At 60.1% G+C, this 18476-nt stretch overlaps 1 protein-coding gene across 1 annotated transcript; it reads right to left on the bottom strand.

The window, feature by feature from the left end:
* Window positions 1-1964: 1964 nt before the first annotated feature.
* Window positions 1965-14016, bottom strand: ANO9 (anoctamin 9). Its single transcript, XM_075425721.1, has 24 exons — window positions 13892-14016; window positions 13693-13783; window positions 13338-13454; window positions 12938-13074; window positions 12583-12632; window positions 12149-12207; window positions 11865-11947; window positions 10240-10374; window positions 10035-10131; window positions 9625-9685; window positions 8482-8564; window positions 7963-8067; window positions 7248-7412; window positions 7123-7159; window positions 6467-6578; window positions 6119-6176; window positions 5837-5934; window positions 5462-5631; window positions 4785-4937; window positions 4299-4446; window positions 3555-3674; window positions 3243-3336; window positions 3023-3135; window positions 1965-2590 (listed from the first exon to the last, which is right to left on the bottom strand). The coding sequence occupies exons 1-24, from the start codon at window positions 14014-14016 to the stop codon at window positions 2563-2565; spliced, it is 2439 nt and encodes an 812-aa protein (XP_075281836.1). The 3' UTR covers window positions 1965-2562.
* Between the last annotated feature and the right edge of the window lie 4460 nt (window positions 14017-18476).

Raw genomic sequence — 18476 nt, 5'->3', positions numbered from 1 at the left:
AGCGGCCCCTCGGCGTCTGCCCTGCGGCGGGCAGCTGCGGGCACGCCCCGGGTGCCGCTCCCCAGGCGGCTGCTTTGGGGGTCACCGGTGCGCCGGCTGCGGCAGCCAGCGTGAACCGGCTGGCTTTGTGGGACAGCAGAGGATCCTGAGGAGCGAGCCCAGGTGCCAGGGGTGGCAAGGCCGTGAGGAGGCTTGGTCGCGAAGTGGGAGCTGATCAAACCCTTCCTGTCTGTCAGCTTTGTTCCTGTGGGTAGCAAGAAGGAGCGGGGCGGTTTTGGTCGCGGCGGTGAGAGGACAAAACAAGCCAGAGGGCTGAGAGCACGGCTTGTTTCAGTTCCCTGCGAGGCAGTGGCTTGGGAGTGAAGGGTTGAGGCTGGGCTGACCCGGGTGCCTTTCTCTGCAGCGCTGACTCGGGCACATCGCTGCCCACAGCCCCAGGCCCGGCCCCACGGAGTCGCTGGCCCCGGCAGGTCCTGTGGTGGGACCCTCGGGACGGCGGCTGCAGCCCTGCACTGTGCTGCAACAGAGCCACGTCCGGCCGGGTGGGCAGCGCTGGGGGTCAGCATGGCTGGGGGCCAGGGGCTGCCCCCCACCTCCGTGCCTGAAGCTCCCTGAGCTGAGGCTGTCACTGTCAGACCCTGCACCACGTCCGAGGCGGGCGGCATGCTGCACGGCTCGCTGCGCGCTGGCAGGGGAGTGGAAATCGGTGCAGCGTGAGCTCGCTAGCTGCCAGTCTCTGACGGCGTGCTCACGCCGTGGCACCCCTGCAGCTCCCACGTTTCGGTCAGTGTATCCCCGCAGTTCGCCTCCGACACAGGGAGGCAGCTGTTGCTGTTCTATAGAGACGGGGATAAAAGGGCAGAGCTCGAGGTTTGACTTATAAACTGGTTAAAAGTTGCCAGTTCTTACAAAGAGAAGAGGCTTTTAAACACGCGGGTGGGTTTGCTCTGGACTTTACAAGGGCCATAAGAAAGCTGGAAATCAAGGTGCGGTCACCTGTCCATGCTACTGCCTTCCTCATTAGCTGAAATTAGGAAAAATGAAGAGAAAAGCTTTTTCCCTGTACATCTGCAGCCCGATCTCGGCGAGGCTGCAGGGGCCTGACGTAGCGTGTACGGGGAGTCTGGCCGGGCATCGGAGAGCTGTTTGTGCACTCGCCGCTGAGCAGCGCGACGCGTCTGAGGGCACGTTACCCTTCCTGGGCAGTGACGAGCAAAGCCTTTGCTCCTGAAGATACCTCTGCCCCGAGTCAGTGCGCGGGTCGCTGGCGGTGGACCCGGCAGAGAGCGGAGCCGGGGGCCGGGAAGGCGCCAGTGTCGGGGCAGCCGCAGCGCTGGCCGTGGCACCAGCCCAGCCGTGGGCGCAGCGCCCGCGCCCTGCGGCAGGCAAACCCCCTTCTGTCTGCGGCCGCCGGGACGGGGGGGCCCAGCCGGCGCTGGGGGGCTGCGAGGGGAGAGGCGGGGAAGTGCCGGGCTGTGGGGCTCGGGTCGCGTTTTGGAGCAAGAGATAACCGCGCTGCCCTGTCGCCCGGGTTCTCCGTGGGGCTCCGTGCGTCTGTGGCCCAGCTCGTCTGGCAGGCTGTTTTCCCGCGGCGCGTGGCCGGGGTGCCAGCTCCCTCCACGTGTCTCACCAGCCAGCACCCACCCTCCGCCCTGGCTGCGGGCCACGCGCAGACGCTTCAGCTCCAGCCTTTTTTGATCACAAAAGACAAAAAAGATGTGGGGGGCCGATTCCTGTGGGCGACGTGACGGGAAGGAGGGGGGCGGGGATGGTACCGGTGTGAACCGAGCGACTCGGCGGCAGCTGCAGGTCTGGCCGCTGGTGTCCGCGCGGGTGTCACGTTTATTGACCGGGTTGCTGGCGGCGGCTGAGCCGGGCGCAGCTGGCGGGGTGCTTGGGGCAGATGCAGAGGCTCGGCTGAGCCCGGAGCAAAACGCAGTCAGGCTAACGGCTGCATTTTTCCCAGCACCCGTGAAAACAGCAGGTTGGAGCTGCAGCCACGCGGTAGCCGTGCTGAGAGGAGGATTGTGCTGGCCGTGGTGAAGAAGGAAGGACCCAAGTTTCTTGGCGGTGCGAGAGCAGGGAGGACGTTGAAGGTGGAGGAAAGAGGGGCCGAAGTGCGAAAAAAGAGCCGGAGGGGGAAGCTGGACGCAGGTAACGGGCTTTTCCTGGGGTGCCGGGCTGCACGTTACGGCAATGACCGAGGAGGAAGCCAGGCCGTCTCCTGCAGCTCACTGCCCGGCGGTGGCTGGGTGCTGCACCGCGGCTTGTCCCCGCTGCCGAAGCTCTCCCCCAGCTACGCAGCGTGCCGGGAAGGCACCATCGCCGGCTCTGCCGCGACGTCCTGCCTCCTCGCGGCCGCGCAAGTCGGAAAGCGTCCTGCTCCTGCGCAGCCGCCCTCACGTTGTCGCTTCCCGGCTCGAGGACAAGCGTGGTCCCAGCCGGGGCACGCGGCCCGTCTCCGCGGGCGGTGCCGTGGCGGTTCCTCCCGTGCCCGCGGCACTGCCAGGCTGGGGAGGGGGGCTCAAGTCCGTGTTTCTCACTCTGCTCGGTGAGCGGGGGCTACACCTCGGTGGAGTACTCCATCATGCTGGGGGAGGAAGGAGAGGGGCATTGTGGAGGGGAACTGTCTGGATCGGGAGGCAATGGGGAGGCATAGAAAAACATTCAGGGGGGGACAGGGCCTTTTGCCAAAAATAAATGGAGAAAGAATGACACGCTCTTTGTGGAAAATCCCTGTTTGTGCGAAATCCCGCCGTCAACGGGAAGCCAGAGCCGGAAAGCTGAGCTGTGGCAGCGTGGTGCTTCCCGAGCCCCGCTCGCTCTGCTCTCGCCTGGGTTTTGGGGGTCAGCTGGGACGGGGTGGCCGTGGAGGGGGCCTGGCTGAGCCCTCCTGCAGAGCAGCGAGTGGCGGTGGGTGTCAGCCTGGGCGCGGGGCCCGGGGCCGGCAGCCGGGCAGGGCTGCTGCGGGAGGCTGTGCCCCCGGAGCGCCGCAGCCCCGCACCTCTGGGGCATCACCCACCTCAGCTCTTTACGCAGGTTGCTGTGTTTTCTGTCCAGAAACTGGTTCTTGACCGACTGGGGGACGTCGGGGACGTACCAGGCTGCGATCAGTTTGACGCACAGGGCCACGTGCTGCGGAAAGCACAGGAGCTGCTGTGGGCAGCGGGAGCTCCCTGGCCGGTTAACCTGCCCCCGGCCCCCGATTGCCCCAGCCGCCTCGCGCCTGCCTGGGCGCTCACCTCGAAGAGGATGAGGAAGGCCAGCCGGGCCGCGAAGATGTGCCAGAACTGGACCGTGTGGCTGTAGTCGTCGGCGTTCCTGTAATCCCGGTACCTGCAGCACAGCCCCGTCGGTGCCGGCCCGGGCTCCCCCCGTGCCAGGCGTTGCACTCTGCCTCGGCTCCCCCCGCGGGGGTCCCAGCAGAGCCCCATGGCTGCCTCCAAGCCCTGCTCTGCCACCGGCCCGTTCCTGCTGCAGGCTGGGTGCCACGGTGAGGGGCTTGGGGCAGGGCGGGGGAGTGCTGCTGAGCAACGGCCACGGGCTGCTCCTACCTGCACTCCTGGATCTCGTCCCTGACAAAGTCCGGCAGCGTTTTGGGCATCTTTGTGTAGGGCTCGAAGTCCTGGGTGCGGAAGACGGAGAGGCTGTGGTTGATGTAGCCGGTCGAGCAGCTGTGGGGGGCAAAGATCACGTCTGCGCACGCTGGCCGGCGGTGAGGGGGCACTCGTGGTCGTGGCCGCGCCGTGGGGCTGGGGCATGCCCTAACCGAAAGCTGCAGCTCTTGTGCGTGCTCGGGGAGTCAAAGGCTTCTGACTGCCACAAAGCCCGTCTGCCTGCAGCTTTCATTCCTAAGGTTTCCCTGGTGCGTGGATTCTCAGGTGGCTAGTATGGTTGAGCGCAGACTGTAGGCTCCCATTTTGGGGAATCCAGCACCCACCTGGGACTCTCCCTCCCCTCCCTAGCTACCCACTTTCACAAAACCTGGGGGAAATGAATGTCTCCGAGTCTTCTGTCCAGTTTGACTGATCTTGGTCAGTGAGCCAAGGCTTGGGAGAAAGGGGGAGGGCAGGAGAGAGCATGGGCAGCGCCCAGGCAGTCCTGTGGCTCTCCAACGTCACATGGTGCTTTTTCCGTTCAGGGGTACCGGTTTACCCACCACGGGGATGATGTGAGTGGGAGGCTGGCTGGGATGCTGAAGAAGGTGCCATCTGGAAAACCCTCCCCTTGTCCCTTTCCCGGTGGCACCGAGGCAGGCAGGGACACGGCAGGCAGGGCAGCCGGCCGGCAGTACTCACTCCATGCCAGTGCTGTTTGCTGCCACGCAGGGGCCGTACATGTACTTGTAGACCTGCACAGGAATGAAGTCGGACGTGATGGCAATCACCAGCCCATTCCCGATGACAGCCAGGATGCCGATGGCCTCCAGGAGCTGCAGCCAGATTCCTGTGGGAGAGGAGCGGTCAGTGAGGCCGCTCTGGCAGCTCTGCGACGCTCTTCAAGGGCTGCAGACCAAGCCCCGGCTCAGGGACAGGTTTGGCATGGCCAGAAGATGTCAGGGAAGGAGCCCTCCAAGCTGCCCCTTAGCCTCTGCAGGGTCTGAAATTGCTTCTCTTTCCCCAAGCCGCAGCTCTCCCTCTGCTCCCCTGCCTCTGCGGTGAAGCGACACCAGTCCCTGGCAAAGGGATGCTCAGGGGCTTCACAGTGGGGAGGGGGCTGAACGCCGGCACCGGTCGCACGGGCAGCGGTGCTGGAAGGAGGGTGCTCCTCGGGCCCCGTCTCACCGATGTCGTTGGCCTTCCTGGGCACCATGCGCCGGTACAGCCGCATCATCTTGATGGCATCCATGCGGATCTCAATGAGGTTGTTGCAGAACGCCAGCAGCGGGGCAAGGGGAAAAGCGGCGACGAAAATGGTGGTGAAGCTGTACTGGATCACTGCGGAGAAGGAACATGCTGGGTGCTGACGTGAAGCCACCGCAGAGGGGACATCTGACAGGGTCCTGACTGCTGTCTGGGTTTGTCCTGCTTTGCGGCTTGTGTCGGAGAGGCCTTGCAAGGGTGGAAGGGGGAGATAGACCTGTCCTGGGGACCCCACAGGAGACACCCCCCCTCCCACGGCTGCCAGAGGGGGGGATCTGTGGGGGTCCCACAGGGTGCTGGTTGAGCCAGCCAGGCAGAGGGACCACCCTGGGGTTATGGTCATCACCTTGACACCCGTGGGAGGAGAGGAAGGTCCCAGGCAGGCGCCCAAGGCCAGCACAGCTGCCTGCTCTCCCTTGTTTTGGGGGTGATCTCCTCGCTGTGCCAGAGCTCTTGGAGCGGGGCTGGGCATGGAGCTGGGTCTCGGAGCTCTCCCTTGCCTACGTGTGGGCTCCCCAGCATCAGGCTTTCTCCAGCCAAGGAGGACACGTGGCTCTGCACCCAGCACCCCTCCTCCCTCCACCCCCTGCCCTACATACCCATCTCCAAGAACTCGTCAAACAAGCTGAAGATGTTGACCTCGTTGAGTCGATAGTTGCTCAGCCACTGCCTTTTGCAGGGGTCCTCGGCCTCCTCGTCCTCTCCTAACACCATGCTTCTCTTCTTGGGGCGCTGCTGCTGCTTCTTGCGTAGCTTGTAGGCTATCCAGCTGCAAGGGGAGGGAGCGATTTGTACAGCTGTCTGCAGAGGACAGCAGGGCTGAACTGCTGCCAGTGGCAGCCCTGGACACCTGAGGCAGGGCGAAGGAGGACGTCTTGGCCCAAAGACCAGGGTTGGTCTCTGTAAGAGCTGGGAAGGTGTCCTGAATGTGCAGGAGCACCAGCGAGCACTCTGCGGGCTGGAGGAAAGCTTACGGGACGAGATACTCCATCACGTTGCTGATGGTCTGCTTGAGCATCATGATGATGGCCATCTGGATGAAGAGGTCGGTGATGCAGCCGCTGGGGTGGCACTGTGAAGGGACAAGGGGAGAGGAGCTGCACCCTGCCAGCAGGGCAGCCTGGGCCGAGGGGCTGTTTGGCCAAGGCAGGTGCTGCAGGAGGAAGCTGAGATTCCCAGAGCCTCGCTGGGCAGCAGGGAATGGAGGAGCAGGAGTTGTGCTGTGGGGTCAGAGAGCTCCACGGCAAGTGGCTCACCTCCTCCAGCCTCCACTTGCCAGCGATGCGCACGTAGTTCCCTGGGTGGCCGTTGATCCTGAGCAAAGAAGCAACAACAGCGATACGGGTTGAGCCCCACTGCTGGCCCCCGTTGGATGAACACCCGGGTGCAGGACGGAGGGCACCATCCTCCGGGCACTGGTGGAGAGCCAAGGGCCTTCCCCTGCCCACTGTGCCCACGGGGCAAAGCCATGGCCCTCCTGAGGTCCCAGACGGGGTCCCTGTGCCTGGCGGGGAGGGTAGAGGGGCTCTCTGGGGGCCGTTGGGGATGTATGCCCCAAACCCGGGCTCCCCCCTGCCTCCCCCAGGCACCTGGCCAACACTCACCGTCCCAGGAAGAAGGCGATGTAGATGAGTGAAGAGAAGTTTGTGAAGAACTGGAAAGTGAAGATCTTCATAGTGAAGTGGTTCTCATGCTGGGAGAAGGTCCGTGGTTTCTCTGGGGAAGGGAGCAAGGCACAGGGCCTTGGTCACACAGCGGTGGGACCTTGCCCTGCTCCCTTTCAGGTGCCACAGCAGCTCTTTGAAGGCTGGAGAGGTGTCTCTGCCAATAACACAGAGCCTTTGATGGAGCTGAGCCCAGCTAAGCAAGGAGGTCCCTCAGAGCCATGAGCTGGGGAAGAAGGGGCCCTTCAGCTGGGAGAAGAAACATGTTGTGAGCTTTCCCGCAGCTGTGGTGGCTTTCTTCTGGTGCCGAGTCTCAGCCCCACAGGGTGACAGCCCCTCTAAAGCGTAATGTGGCTGGGGGACAGCTAGCTGGCCACGGATCAGCTTGTGTGTTGGAGGGCTGCTGGCCTCCCACGGGGACCTGCACAGCAAGAGCTGCCGGGAGATGCCTTGCAGTGGTGGAGGAAGGGAAAGGGCCAGGAGCCCGGCTGCGTGTGAGGACCAAGGGGTGCTGTGCTGCAGCCCTGGGTACCGCGGGGCAGCTCAGTGCTGCGGGGTGTGGGTGCCGGTGGGGGACAGCCCCCAGTGTCCCTTACCCAGGTGACAGAGATAGAGGGCCACACGCCTGTTGACCTGCAGGAGAGAGGTATAAAATGAGAGGCAAGAGTTGTTGGAAAAGCGAGGAGAAGACCTGCTGCCCGCCCCATGTCTAGCTCCGCACCTTGGTCATGATGACAATGGTCAAGTAGTGCAACACGGCCCCCGCCATCACCGCCATCGTGTTGGCCTTCTCACGAAGGAACTTGAAGTTGCTCTGGGTGAAGTAAGCTGTTGCTATCACCCGGGAGATGACAAGCGCGTGGGTGATGCCAATCAGCACGGCAATCTGTGGAGAAGCAGGGCAGCGGGGTGATGGGAAGCTGTGCATGGTAGGTATGTGCTCCATCCCACCTGAGGACCACCAGCCCTTCAGACCCTGGCTCCCTTCACCAGAGCTCGTCTGGACATGGCTTCAAGTGCAAGCCAGTGCTCTTCAGTTAAGGATGACAGGTTCCTAAGGTAGATGTCTCCACCTGAACTACTTGTCTAGACTCTCTCCACTGGCCTGCAGGGAGAAATAAGGGCATCAAGGGTTTGCCTCTTCCTACCCTCTGTGTTACTGCCTCGATCCTCGCTGCCTTCCACTGCAAGAGCCGGGCCTTCAGCCCAGATCCCCAAAGGATGGTTGGCCTCTCCCATCAGCACAGCGAGGTGCGAGCGTAGGGAGGCCCCTGGATCCTAGTGATGGGCACGGACCTGCCCTAACAACCTGGTTTCTCTCTTTGCTCCAGCAACAGCACACTCTGAGGTGCTGTTCTTGCAGCAGAGTAGGGAGGGAAGGAGGAAAGCCCAGGTGCCCTTAAACCAGATCTTTCTGTGTTCACCCTGGTACGTACCATCAGCAGAACCAAGAGGAGTACGATGGTGCTGCGGAAGTAGGAGTGCTGGTACTTCTGGGGTTCGTGCTGCAAATTATTGATCAGCTCCATGGCTAGCTCCTCCTTTGAACAAGAAAGGAAAGAAAGGACCCAACAGAGCTGTGCTCAGTTAGTGGGAAGGCCAGGGGTCGTTGTGTTGATGGACATATGGGATGAGCAGCACCAGAGGAGGACAGGGATGAACACCCAGCCCACAGCAGAGTGGCCAATGCTGATTGAGTCAAGCCCTTGTGCAGGTGGAGAGGCAATCAGCAATGCAGAGGTGGCTACCATCTGCTTAACCCTCTGGAGGGCTCTGTCCCTCCCAGGATGCTCCAAGGACTGTCGGGTGTTGGTTTAGCTGTTGAAGTGTCTCCATTAGGTGTTTACAGAGAATTAATCAGGGCAAGGGGGTCCCTGTGCCGTGTCTTTTCCATAGGTCCAGCTGACTGCTGCCCTGAGAAGGGAAGCGCTGAGCAGGAAAGGTGCCATCCTCACCTCTTCCTCATCCCACCTGTACAGGTCCCAGTCGGTGACCACGGTGGCTCTCTGCCTCTTCCACAGCTCCAGGAACACAGTGGCTGTGGGGGGAAGGAGCGAGCGCTGTGACCCCCGGGGATGGCTCTGGAGACGAAGCCACCCCTCTGTCCCACAGAGCGGGATGGATAGCTGTGTTGCCATCCTCTCTGATGGCAAATCAGCCTGGACCCTTGGCCCCTGAAGGACAGGCAGCCACCTCTGCGTCCCAGCAACCAGGAGGGACCCTGGACACGCAGCAGCGAGGGCTCGGCCCCACGTGGGGATGGAGGCGTGCGGGTGAGCTGTCACTGGGAGTCAGGCCAGCTACAGTGTCTGCTGGGGATTTGGCACGAACCAGAGTAAGCACCGGGGCGGCTGTGCTGCAGAGGGCATGTCTACACGGCGCCAGCCAGACACGTTATCCTGAATTAATGGGAAATGCACCTGTCAGGTGGAACAGGTATCCTGCACTGCGCCTCAGCGTGGCTGCGCCGCTGCAAATCCGTTTACAGCCACCCCTCCTGGTAACCTGCACCGGCCTTCCTGAGCTTGCCCCCCGCGACAGCCAGACCACGGCCGCCACCGGCTCGGACCGCGGTCTCGCAGCGCAACGCCCAGCCCGCGTCTGCGGCCGTGTCTGCAGCTGGAAGGGCTGTAGCACAGCCAGGTGAGAAGTGTGGCTGACACGGTGACGGGGTCACACGGCGCAGAGCCCAGCGGCTGAGAGATCAGGCAGCCACCTGGGAAGGTCAATGAGGGATCTGGTGGTCCCTCCCTCCTGCAGCTGCGACCACTTGCGGGCGGCTGCTAGAAAAGCCCGGCTAGAGAGGCTGCTGGGTGCTTTGCAGGAGGCTGTGGTGGGTGAAGGAGTCAAAGCTCTCGGGAAGGACAGGTAAGGACTGTTTGGGGAGCTGGAGGAAATTGCTGGGGTGATATTGTCCCTTGCCTTGTCTGGAAGGGGAGTTGGTGGCTCTGGAAGAAGAGGAGATAAGAGCTAAAAAGCTCCTGAACAGCAAAGCTGTGTTGGTGTCCTGCTTTCCTCCACCTACTCTCCCCTAAGCCGCAGTGGGCTGCTCCCTCTTCCATGCTGTGTGTGCTTGGCACCGAGACATTGGCACCTACCCCAGATGGCCATGAACATGGCAAACAAGACCGTCCCCTCGTTGTCGATCATGTGAGTGACCTGGAGAAGATCAAGGGAGAGCGTGATGGAGCAGCGGGCTGCAGGGGCTGTGGCACCTCAGGGTCTGGGGAGAGGCTCAGTGGGCCTCTTGCCACCCTGCTCTCTCTAGGAGTTGGGTAAAGATGCTGCAGGAGGGTTAAATGCAGGAAGGGGATGAGCACTGGGGCTTCTTAGTGGTAATGGAAACCGTGATCTGGCTACACCTCCTCCTCCTTACGCAGGAGGTTTCCTGCGTGTTGTAGCCAGTTTGCTGGGGTGGCTTTTCTTTCTAGTGGAGTGGGAACAGCACAGACTGGGAGTGTTGCCCCCTCCTTGGCCTGGAGCCTGTCTTGGGAAGGGGGCTACCTACCTTGGCGTAGGTGCAGGTGTCGGAGAGCAGCCAGAACGGGCACTGCTGGTCGCAGAGCGGGCACATGATGGTGGTGTTGGCTTCACAGATCTCTTTGCTAGAGAGAAAGGCACGGAGGGAAGCAAAGGGGAATGACAGTGGCTCACAGACAGCACAGCAAAGGCTCATGAACGGGGAGCGCGTTCGGCATGCCCAACAGCCTTACCTCACCTGGCTGGAATTGAAACCAGTAATCCCAGCCACGAAGACCACCAGTCCAACCACTGCAGCGAAGCCCAGCAGGTAGGTGTACCAGCCCAGCCAGGCAAAGTACAGGGCCACCTTCTCACCGAAATAGCACCTGGAAGGGAAGGGGAGAAGTGCGCTGAGGACACCAGAGGAGACCGTGTTGTCAGGGGTCACTAGAAGATGCTCTTCCACCCCCAAAGGGGTATCGGGTCGGGGAGGGCAGTGCTGTCCACGTGTCTGGGGGTTTGCTGGGCTTGGGAGAGTCAGCCCAGCTGAGCGGAGGAGCTGGAGCAACACAAGCGTGCGGCATTCCCAGGGGATTTCAGCAGCAGCGTGGGCAAGGAGCGAGAGCTGGCTCTCCTTGCGCTCTGACCGCACGGGGATGCGGTGCAGGGCATCGGGGACATCGCTGTCCGTAGGCAGCGGGCAGGGTCCCACAAGCGCTGCTTCTGCCCTTCCATGAAGGGAGCCCAGAGGGTCTAACTCGAGGGGCGATGCCTGCGTGTGGTCAGATCGACCGTGTGCCAGCTGAGAGGGCTGGGGACAGCTGAGTGACCAAGCTGCAGTCAGTGCCTGCAGAACAGTTTTAGAAATGCCGGGCTTGAGGAAGATGAGGGCTGCGGGGTGCAGTGTTTCTCAGACCAGAGCAATTTTTCCCTCTGGGCTCAGCTATGCCCCACAGTGCATTCGTGTCTCGTTCTTCAGGGGGTGGTATCTCAGCTTTTCTGGTGTGGGGAAGAGGGTTGGAGGCATGGGGAAGAAATGATGGTAACTGCTGACTGAGGGACCTGCCTCCCCTCGTAGATTCCAGAGGAATTCACTTTCTACCAGCAGCCAAAGGTGGTGATGTGCCCCCTGGCCTTTGTTTAAAACACACAAACCTCAACACTTTCCCCCTCCCAATTTCATGCTCAGCCCCTTAATCCCTCTGTGATAGCAACAAGTCATGGTGCATTGACCTTAGAAACGATGAGCTGTCTGACCTTGTGCTCCAGGGAGGCATCAGGAGTCCCTAGTGCACTCGCTAGACTCGTAAACTGTAATAAACATGGAAGGACAGGGAGGACATCTGCATTTTAATGTTTCATCTGCCCAACAGAGCCCACTGACAGCTTTATGAAGCAGCATGGTTTTTGCCCTCCTTTCTCTGACCATGGAGAGTTATTTTTCTTCTGATTCTAAAGTAAGAGGTGTGCTCTTTCCTGAGTTTTAGTGTGGTTCTGCGAGCCCCTTGTTGCCTTTAATGCCCCAAGTTCAGCCTCGGGCTGGATGTGCTGTGCTGGTGCTCTGTTCCCACCTCACCTTCCCTTTGAACGTGGAAGCGTGTGGCTGAAAATGAAATGGGCTAATTAAAAACTGTGCAGGTGTCAGGGTGGTTTCATACTGCAAAACTGGCAGATGGAGCGTGGTGCCACAGGGGTACCCCTTAGGCTAAGAACGTTATGGGCTTCAGAAGAAGACCAATACTTGCGAGAAGAGCCAGGTTCAAACTAATGATTTAAAAGAAAACACAGGAGCCTGGCAAAGGGCATAAAGCTCTCTGGCTTTCAGGTGGGACCTCTTGGTTAGCAGAATCTGCTGTGCCTCTTCTGCCTGTGTTACCTGATCTTCTCAATCGGCTGTTGGCGAAATATATCTCTCCAGCGAGCCCATTTCTCCTTTAGGAATTCCCTCACCTCTTCTTTCTGGAGAGCAGAGAAGTTGGTGGGATACAGGAATATTAGGGCAGCCTGAATCCCCAGGCTGCTTAGGGAGCTTTGTCGTGCCCGCCAGCCAGAGAGGTCTCGATGCAGCCCCAGCTACCCAAAGGTCTCCCCGACCCGCTCTTGCTCCTCCACCTCTCCTGGCTTTTACCCCCAGGCACCCACCTGTGTGCTCAGCCTCACCTCGTGCAGGGGAAATGTTGCCTCAAAGACCTTCTCCTTCATCAGGTCACGCAGCTTCTCTGGTAGCAGAGCAGAACAGAGAGGATTAGTGAAGGTTTGCTCTCGTCCCATGTGCTCCCTCCCGGGCAGAATCACCCCAGACTTCTTCTGGAGCCTTTGAGGGAGGGCAAAAAAAGATGCCCGGGAGAGGCTGAGCTGTTCAGAAGGGATCAGCACTAATTCTTGTGGTTGTGCTGCTCTGCCAGGCTGCCGCAGGCTGCGTTGCGGCTGGCTCTGGGAGCAAGCCAGGTAGGGAGGTCCTTGGAGATGGCTAGGAAGCCAGCACCCCCTTCGGCATCCTCCCGGGGGTGGCAAGGCAGCCGGGGACGCCGTGCCCACCGTGGGGCAGGAGCCTTGCTGCAGACCCAGGCTGAGCATCACCCCTGGCCCCTTACCGAGGTCGGGAGTCGCTGTGTTCTGCAGGATGAAGTTCACGATCCGTATCCTGAGCAGGGAGAAACTGTGGTTAAAGGCTGCTCTGGGGATGCAGAGTTGTGCTGTGCGGCCGTGGAAAGCGCAGGAGGGAAGGGAGGAGGTGTGCACCGAATTCCAGGGAAGGGAGGGGGAAAGAAATGGGGAGCTGGCTGTGGGCAGTGAGAAGCCAGCAGCTTTGCACGCAGTAGGTGGAGGTGGGCTTCTGTGGAGAAGGGAAAGCCTGGCACAACTGCGAGCTGAGCTGGAAAGAGGATGCTGGCGTGGAGCGAGGGAAGTGCCAGGTGCTGGACGTCAGTAGCCTGGCTCAGCACCCACCTGGTGGTCACTGGTATGTCGTGATAGGCATCGGGGTTTTGCAGCCTTCTGTCAGGGTTCCTCAGGAGCCACTGGTACTTCTGGAAGATCTGTTTTGGGGCACGGACTCCATAAAACAGCTTCTTGTCCTCAATTTTCTAGTGGGTGGAAGAGAAGGGCTGTTAGAACAATGCTGTCAGGGAAAGGGGCAGAGCTGCAAGGGCCAGGGGCCGTGTGAGTCCTGGGGCTGGGGTCTCCCCTAGTTGAGCAAGTGGTTTATTTTCCAGCACTGACATGGTGATCGGCTCAATGGTTCAGGTCTCTCCCATCTCCTGCGATGCAGGAGCCCAAATGATGCTTGGATCCTGGGTACCACAAGATGCCCAAGTAGCTGCTGCCTTTTCCCCCTGCAGCCCCTCACCTTGATGGTGAACCCCTTCTTGCTCAGCTCGTCCAGGAACTTCTTCCTCTTGATCTCCTTCTTGCTGCCCACTTCGTGGATGTCACTCACCAGGACGAAATCCCACTTCTCTTCATCCTGCCCACAGAAAGCTCCAGGGATTTTATGGGGGTGGCAAGCCAAGACCTCTCCCTCCCGACTCCAGCCTCTCAGAGGTTTGGACCTTTGTCATGACTGCGTAGGAGACCCTTGGGAACTGGGAGGGAGCAGGAGAATGGGCATGGGGAAACTGAGGCAGCTGCTGCATTCACACTGCCCCACTCCCCTCTCTGAGCTGTGCTGAACTTGCTGTGAGTGTAGAGGGAGCAAAGCTTACCGCGGGGGCAAACGGGTCCGAGTCTTCGATGGGAAAATCCCTCCAGGGTGTCAACTGGATTTCATCCTGCGGAACAGAAAACCAGCGGAGGCTTCAGTGGGCTCCCTGGGAGATCCCACGTCTGGGCACGGAGCAAACCTCTCCCTGGAAGCGTTCGGTCGGCATCGCAATGCCCTGGGTCAGAGCCTGCTGGGGTCACCAGGACCAAGCTTCCCCGCTCCCTCGCAAGGGAGCCAGACAGGAGGGGGGGAAAAACCCTCCCTCTGCTCTGGGTTTTGCTCCTTCTTGTTTCACCTGACGCCCCGACATTTGTCCTGGAAGCATGTCAGCCTTCACTCTCTCTCCATGCTACAGTGGCTCTTACAATCTTTAATCAACCTTTTTGCCTCTTTAGTTGCTCTTTTTGGATAGAGCACTGTCAGCTTTTTGGGGAAGGCAGTTTTAGATTCCGGTGAAGGGAGAGTGGGGCATGGACATTCGGAGGCTTGCACAACCCTGCAGACTGCAGCAAAGCAGGTGAAAAATGAGTTCTTGGAAAACACCTCGGCTGGCTCAGTCTGCGGCCAAGGGGCAGAGAGAGGAAGAAGAGCTGCTGACGCTTGGCTGCTGCCTGGTTCCCTCCGGTGTGCTGCCAGCTCCGAGGAGAGAGGCTGCGCAGGGGCGAGCGCAGCTGCTCACCTTCACTGCTTAAGCCCAGATATGCTCAGAGGTTCAGCTCTGGAGGTGTACACAGCAAATAAAGTGGCCCTGTAGCAGCATCTTCCTTCTGCCCAGCGTGATTTCCCAGTCCCGGCTGCCTCTCTGCCCAGGGATGCTGCACCGAGCACCCTTGGGTGCCCAGAACTAGGGCACATCAGCATCAACCCGCTCTGCCCTGTCCTCTACACCTGGCTTCCTCGATGTGGCCTCAGCCTGGTTCTGCAGCCATGGGTCCCTCTTGGGCGAGAGGAGATTGATCTAACCAGTCTTTCGATGATTGGCAAAAGCACGCCAGGCTTCAGATCCCGGTGAATGCAATGAGTTTAACAACGACAAGCTCTGCAGGCCATACTGTGACAGAGGCAGGAAATGGATGCTGTCTTAAAACCAGCATTTTGGGGTTTTTTTTGCAGTTCTCTGACGTGACGCATGGTGTGGCCCCACAAACAGTTATGCTGCTGTTCCTGAAGGCATGGTGACGCAGCACCGGAGCGGGAAGGAGCTGCCAGGGGATGGGGATATCGTCAGCCAGTATTGCCACCAAAGATGTTGTGACCCGAACCAGCGGCCAGCCAGACAAGTTCATCCAGCTGTAACCTTGGGAGCAGAGCAGCGGTGGTGCAACCATGCCCTGGTGTAAGATCTGGATCCCAAGCTTTCACTGAAGAACGAGGCCACAGGAGCAGGAGGGACTGGGGTGAAGAAAGAGCTGAAATGCTCTGCCAAACCCCTGCTCACGTGGAGCTAGGGCCCTGGCTTTGCCCAAAGCAGAAGTGCTGTGGGGAGACTGACCAACAGAAAGCCAAAGTGAGAAGGATTGAGAAGAGGGCTATTCTCCCCAAGAAGTGCTGTTGCAATGAGAAGCAGGACTTCTCGCTGCTAAAAGGTGCCCCAATTTAGGTTAAGATGCAGTGGGGGTTGGAGGAGATGCTGTCATCTGCTCTGCCAAAGTCCTGAGCAGGCTTTGGGGTGGGAGGATTGGGTTTTGGCTTGGGTTGGTCTCTGCGGGCACCTCACTGGTGCAGCAGCTCCCTGTCCCTGGCCTCGAGCCCTTCTCTGGGCACAGCGGAAGGAGTGGGAGTCCCGCTGGGGCTCTGCCCCGTTGCTGATGCTCTGATCCTGGCACCGGCTCTCTGCATGTCACGTTGTCTCATTCCTGCCTGGCTGGTTCCCCTCAGCCTGCCTGTGCACCAGCCGCCTCCTGCAGCGATTGCCTGCCGGGGCTGCCAGCCTTCCAGCTCCACCGTAATCCATGCGATGTGGAGGACAAGCTGCCCTTTGGGGACAGGGGGTCTCAAGGTGTTCCTAGATGCCACCGGGGTCAGCCCCTCAACACAGCTGTCCTGCTGGTGTTGACCCTGGCAGAGCTCAGGACCTGCCAGCACCACAGCTTCTGTTTTCTGGCTGTCTGCAGGCATGGTCCCCTGCTCAGGAGGTTTTCCATGGAGAAACCAAGGTAGGCTCACAAACAGGGTGTATCCAGCCACGGGGCTTGGTCCATGTAGCCAGGCTGGAGAAGCGGAGCACCGGGAGCGTTACCCCCAGACCCTGACAGTGCTACCAGCCCCTGAGCCCATGCCTGCCTTGGGGCCTTCCCCACGGGGACAGCATTGGGGCTGAGCCTGCGGAGCTTCTGCAGAGCATCCTTCCTCCATCAGCATTCCCAGCCATGATGTTGCTGGTCTCTCAGACCTGACGCAGCCAGACCCTGTCCCTGCTTCTCCATGCTCCTGGAATAGCCAGCACTGATTTTGGTCCCAGGAGGGACTTGCTGCTTTCTAGTTTTCCAGTGAAACCCTAAGAATCGGTGGGGATGTTTCTGAGGCCGCCCATGTAGGGCTCTCTAGACAACAAGGCTGTCACAGTAGCAGGGTCTGGCTTTTCTCTGTGTTCCCATGGCAACGTGATTTACCGCTCGGTACCCGCTCTGCAGGCACCATGAGCACCTCTGTGCAGGACTGAAAAATGGGGAGGATTTTGTGAATTACTTGCAGATTAGCACAGGCAATTCCCAGTGCCCACCTCTGGAGCCGTAACGGATAAAAATTGCGTTGAGCTGCAGCGGGGGATTTGCAAACCTGTGATGACGGAAGAGCGGCATTCCCGCGGGTTTAATTCGTTACGGTGGCTGCTGGCGTCCACGCAGGGCAAGGGCTGCTTTAAGCCGTGGCTGCTGGGACTGTCGGGCAGGAGCCCAGCTTGCTTTTGGGGCCAGATGTGGCTCGTACACAGGGGCAGCCGCAGAAGGCAGGGATGACGGATGGCTGCTGCTCCCGCACCGATTTTTCCATCCCAGGGGACTGGTGGCACTGTCAGATGACGGCTGCTTTGCTCTGGCAGTCAGATCGGCCCCGTGCGCAGGCAGGGCCGCCTGGGCTCTGAAGCGGTTGTGTAAAGCCTGGACTCTAATCCCTGCTATCGAGGAGGACGATGCCCGTCTCGGTTTCTCCTGTCCCGCCATTGGGGCAGGGTTGGAGGCACGCTGTGCGAAGGTGTAGAAGTAACCGGCACAATGAGAAGCAGCAATTTCGATGTTAAAAAGGGTTTGCGTGCCCTGAAGTGTGCCTGGCTTCTCTCCAGTGGGTATCAGCGGGTCCTTGTCACAGGCCAGGTAAGCTGCTGCCCTGTGCGAGGTTGCTGCACCCTCCAGAGACACGGCGACAGGCACGCTTGGACTGGGGGTGCAGTCACCTGCGTGAGTAACTCAGGCAAAGGACCCGGATAGGATCCAGCGTCCTTGTTTTCCTTTCCAATTGTGGATTCACGAGGGTTTGGGTGGTTCCCATCACCCACGCTGAGATGATCAAATTGCTTTTATCTCAGGGATGTTTCTTACAAACGCTTCCCTTGGAGCACTTCTACCTTACCTCATCATTTCCCAGGAAATGTGACCCTCTCTAACTGAGCAGGCAGATGGTTCACCTGTACACTTACTAGCTGCTCCAATCTTGGAGAGTTTGCCTGGCTTTTTGAATAAAAGAAAACCGCGTCTTGTCTTTCAAGATAGAGAAACCAAACTTCACAGCTGCCCCTCTCCCCTTGCTTTATTTCAGGTGCTCCTGTAACCTCTGGGCTGTCCCCTCCACTGCCATACGCGGTGCCTGTCCCTGGGTTTATGTAAGTAAAGATCTGGTCTCGGTCCAACACATCCTCCTGCAATCTGTGCTCCGGCACCTCCGAGCCCCGGTCCCAGCGCCCGGGGCCCCGCGTGGCCGCCCTGCCCTGACCCCTCCGCACTCGGGGTGTGCGCGGGGCTCTGCCCGGCTGCGGGGCCGGCAGCACGCACCGCTTCCACCGCACGCGGCCGTGCTGGGCAGGAGGTCGCTCGCTGGAGAGACAAACCGGACTTTTGTGGTACTTTTTTGAGCACTTTAAAGGCTGAAAGCACATGAGTGGTAGAGATCAGAGCTCAGAGCGTCCCACGTTTCCAAGCTCCAGGTGGCTCAGCTTGGAAACAGCTGAGTGGTTTCTGCTTCCTACCTGCATGGCGAAGTGGAGAGCCTTTCTCCTTCCCCCTCTCCCCTCCTGCTCCTCCGGGCAGGTCTCCGCGGAGCTGCGGGCAGTGTAGCGGGCTGGGCGAGCTGAGAGGCTCCGGGGTTGCTCACAGAGCTTGGTCTCCTTCCCTGGCTCCTTCGCCTGAGGAGTGACTTGACTTCCGTGTGGGAGACTCGCCCGCCCTGGGAGGGAGCTGCCTCTGCTCTGATAACGAGGAGGAGGCAAGAAATCTGCCCTTCACCCTCGCCCAAAGGAGTGGCGAGCCTGGTACCGCCCAGCAGCGCAGGCTGGTAACCCTGCCGAGTTCTTCTGCCAGCTCTGGTGCCATCCCCGCCTTCCTCCGCTGCCCCTCTCGGTGCTGGCGCTGCTTGCTGTGTCCCCAGAGAGGTGTCACAAACAGGGGCAGGAAGGAGGGGTTAGCAGAAGCTCCAGAAAGTGCTAAACTATTTCTTATAAGGAGGGGGGCAAAACCATTAAACCTAAGAAGAGAAAATAAAGCTGAGCTGTGCGTAACCTGCCTGGTTCTCAGGGCGAAGTCTGGGCTGTGCAGCAGAGATTGGGTGTGAGAGGCAGGGGATGGGACAAGCACA

This window comes from Opisthocomus hoazin, chromosome 7 (genome assembly GCF_030867145.1).
Source record: "Opisthocomus hoazin isolate bOpiHoa1 chromosome 7, bOpiHoa1.hap1, whole genome shotgun sequence".
NCBI lineage: Eukaryota > Metazoa > Chordata > Aves > Opisthocomiformes > Opisthocomidae > Opisthocomus > Opisthocomus hoazin.
Note: the sequence above shows the minus strand (reverse complement) of the source record. Positions and strands in the feature narration are given on the sequence as shown.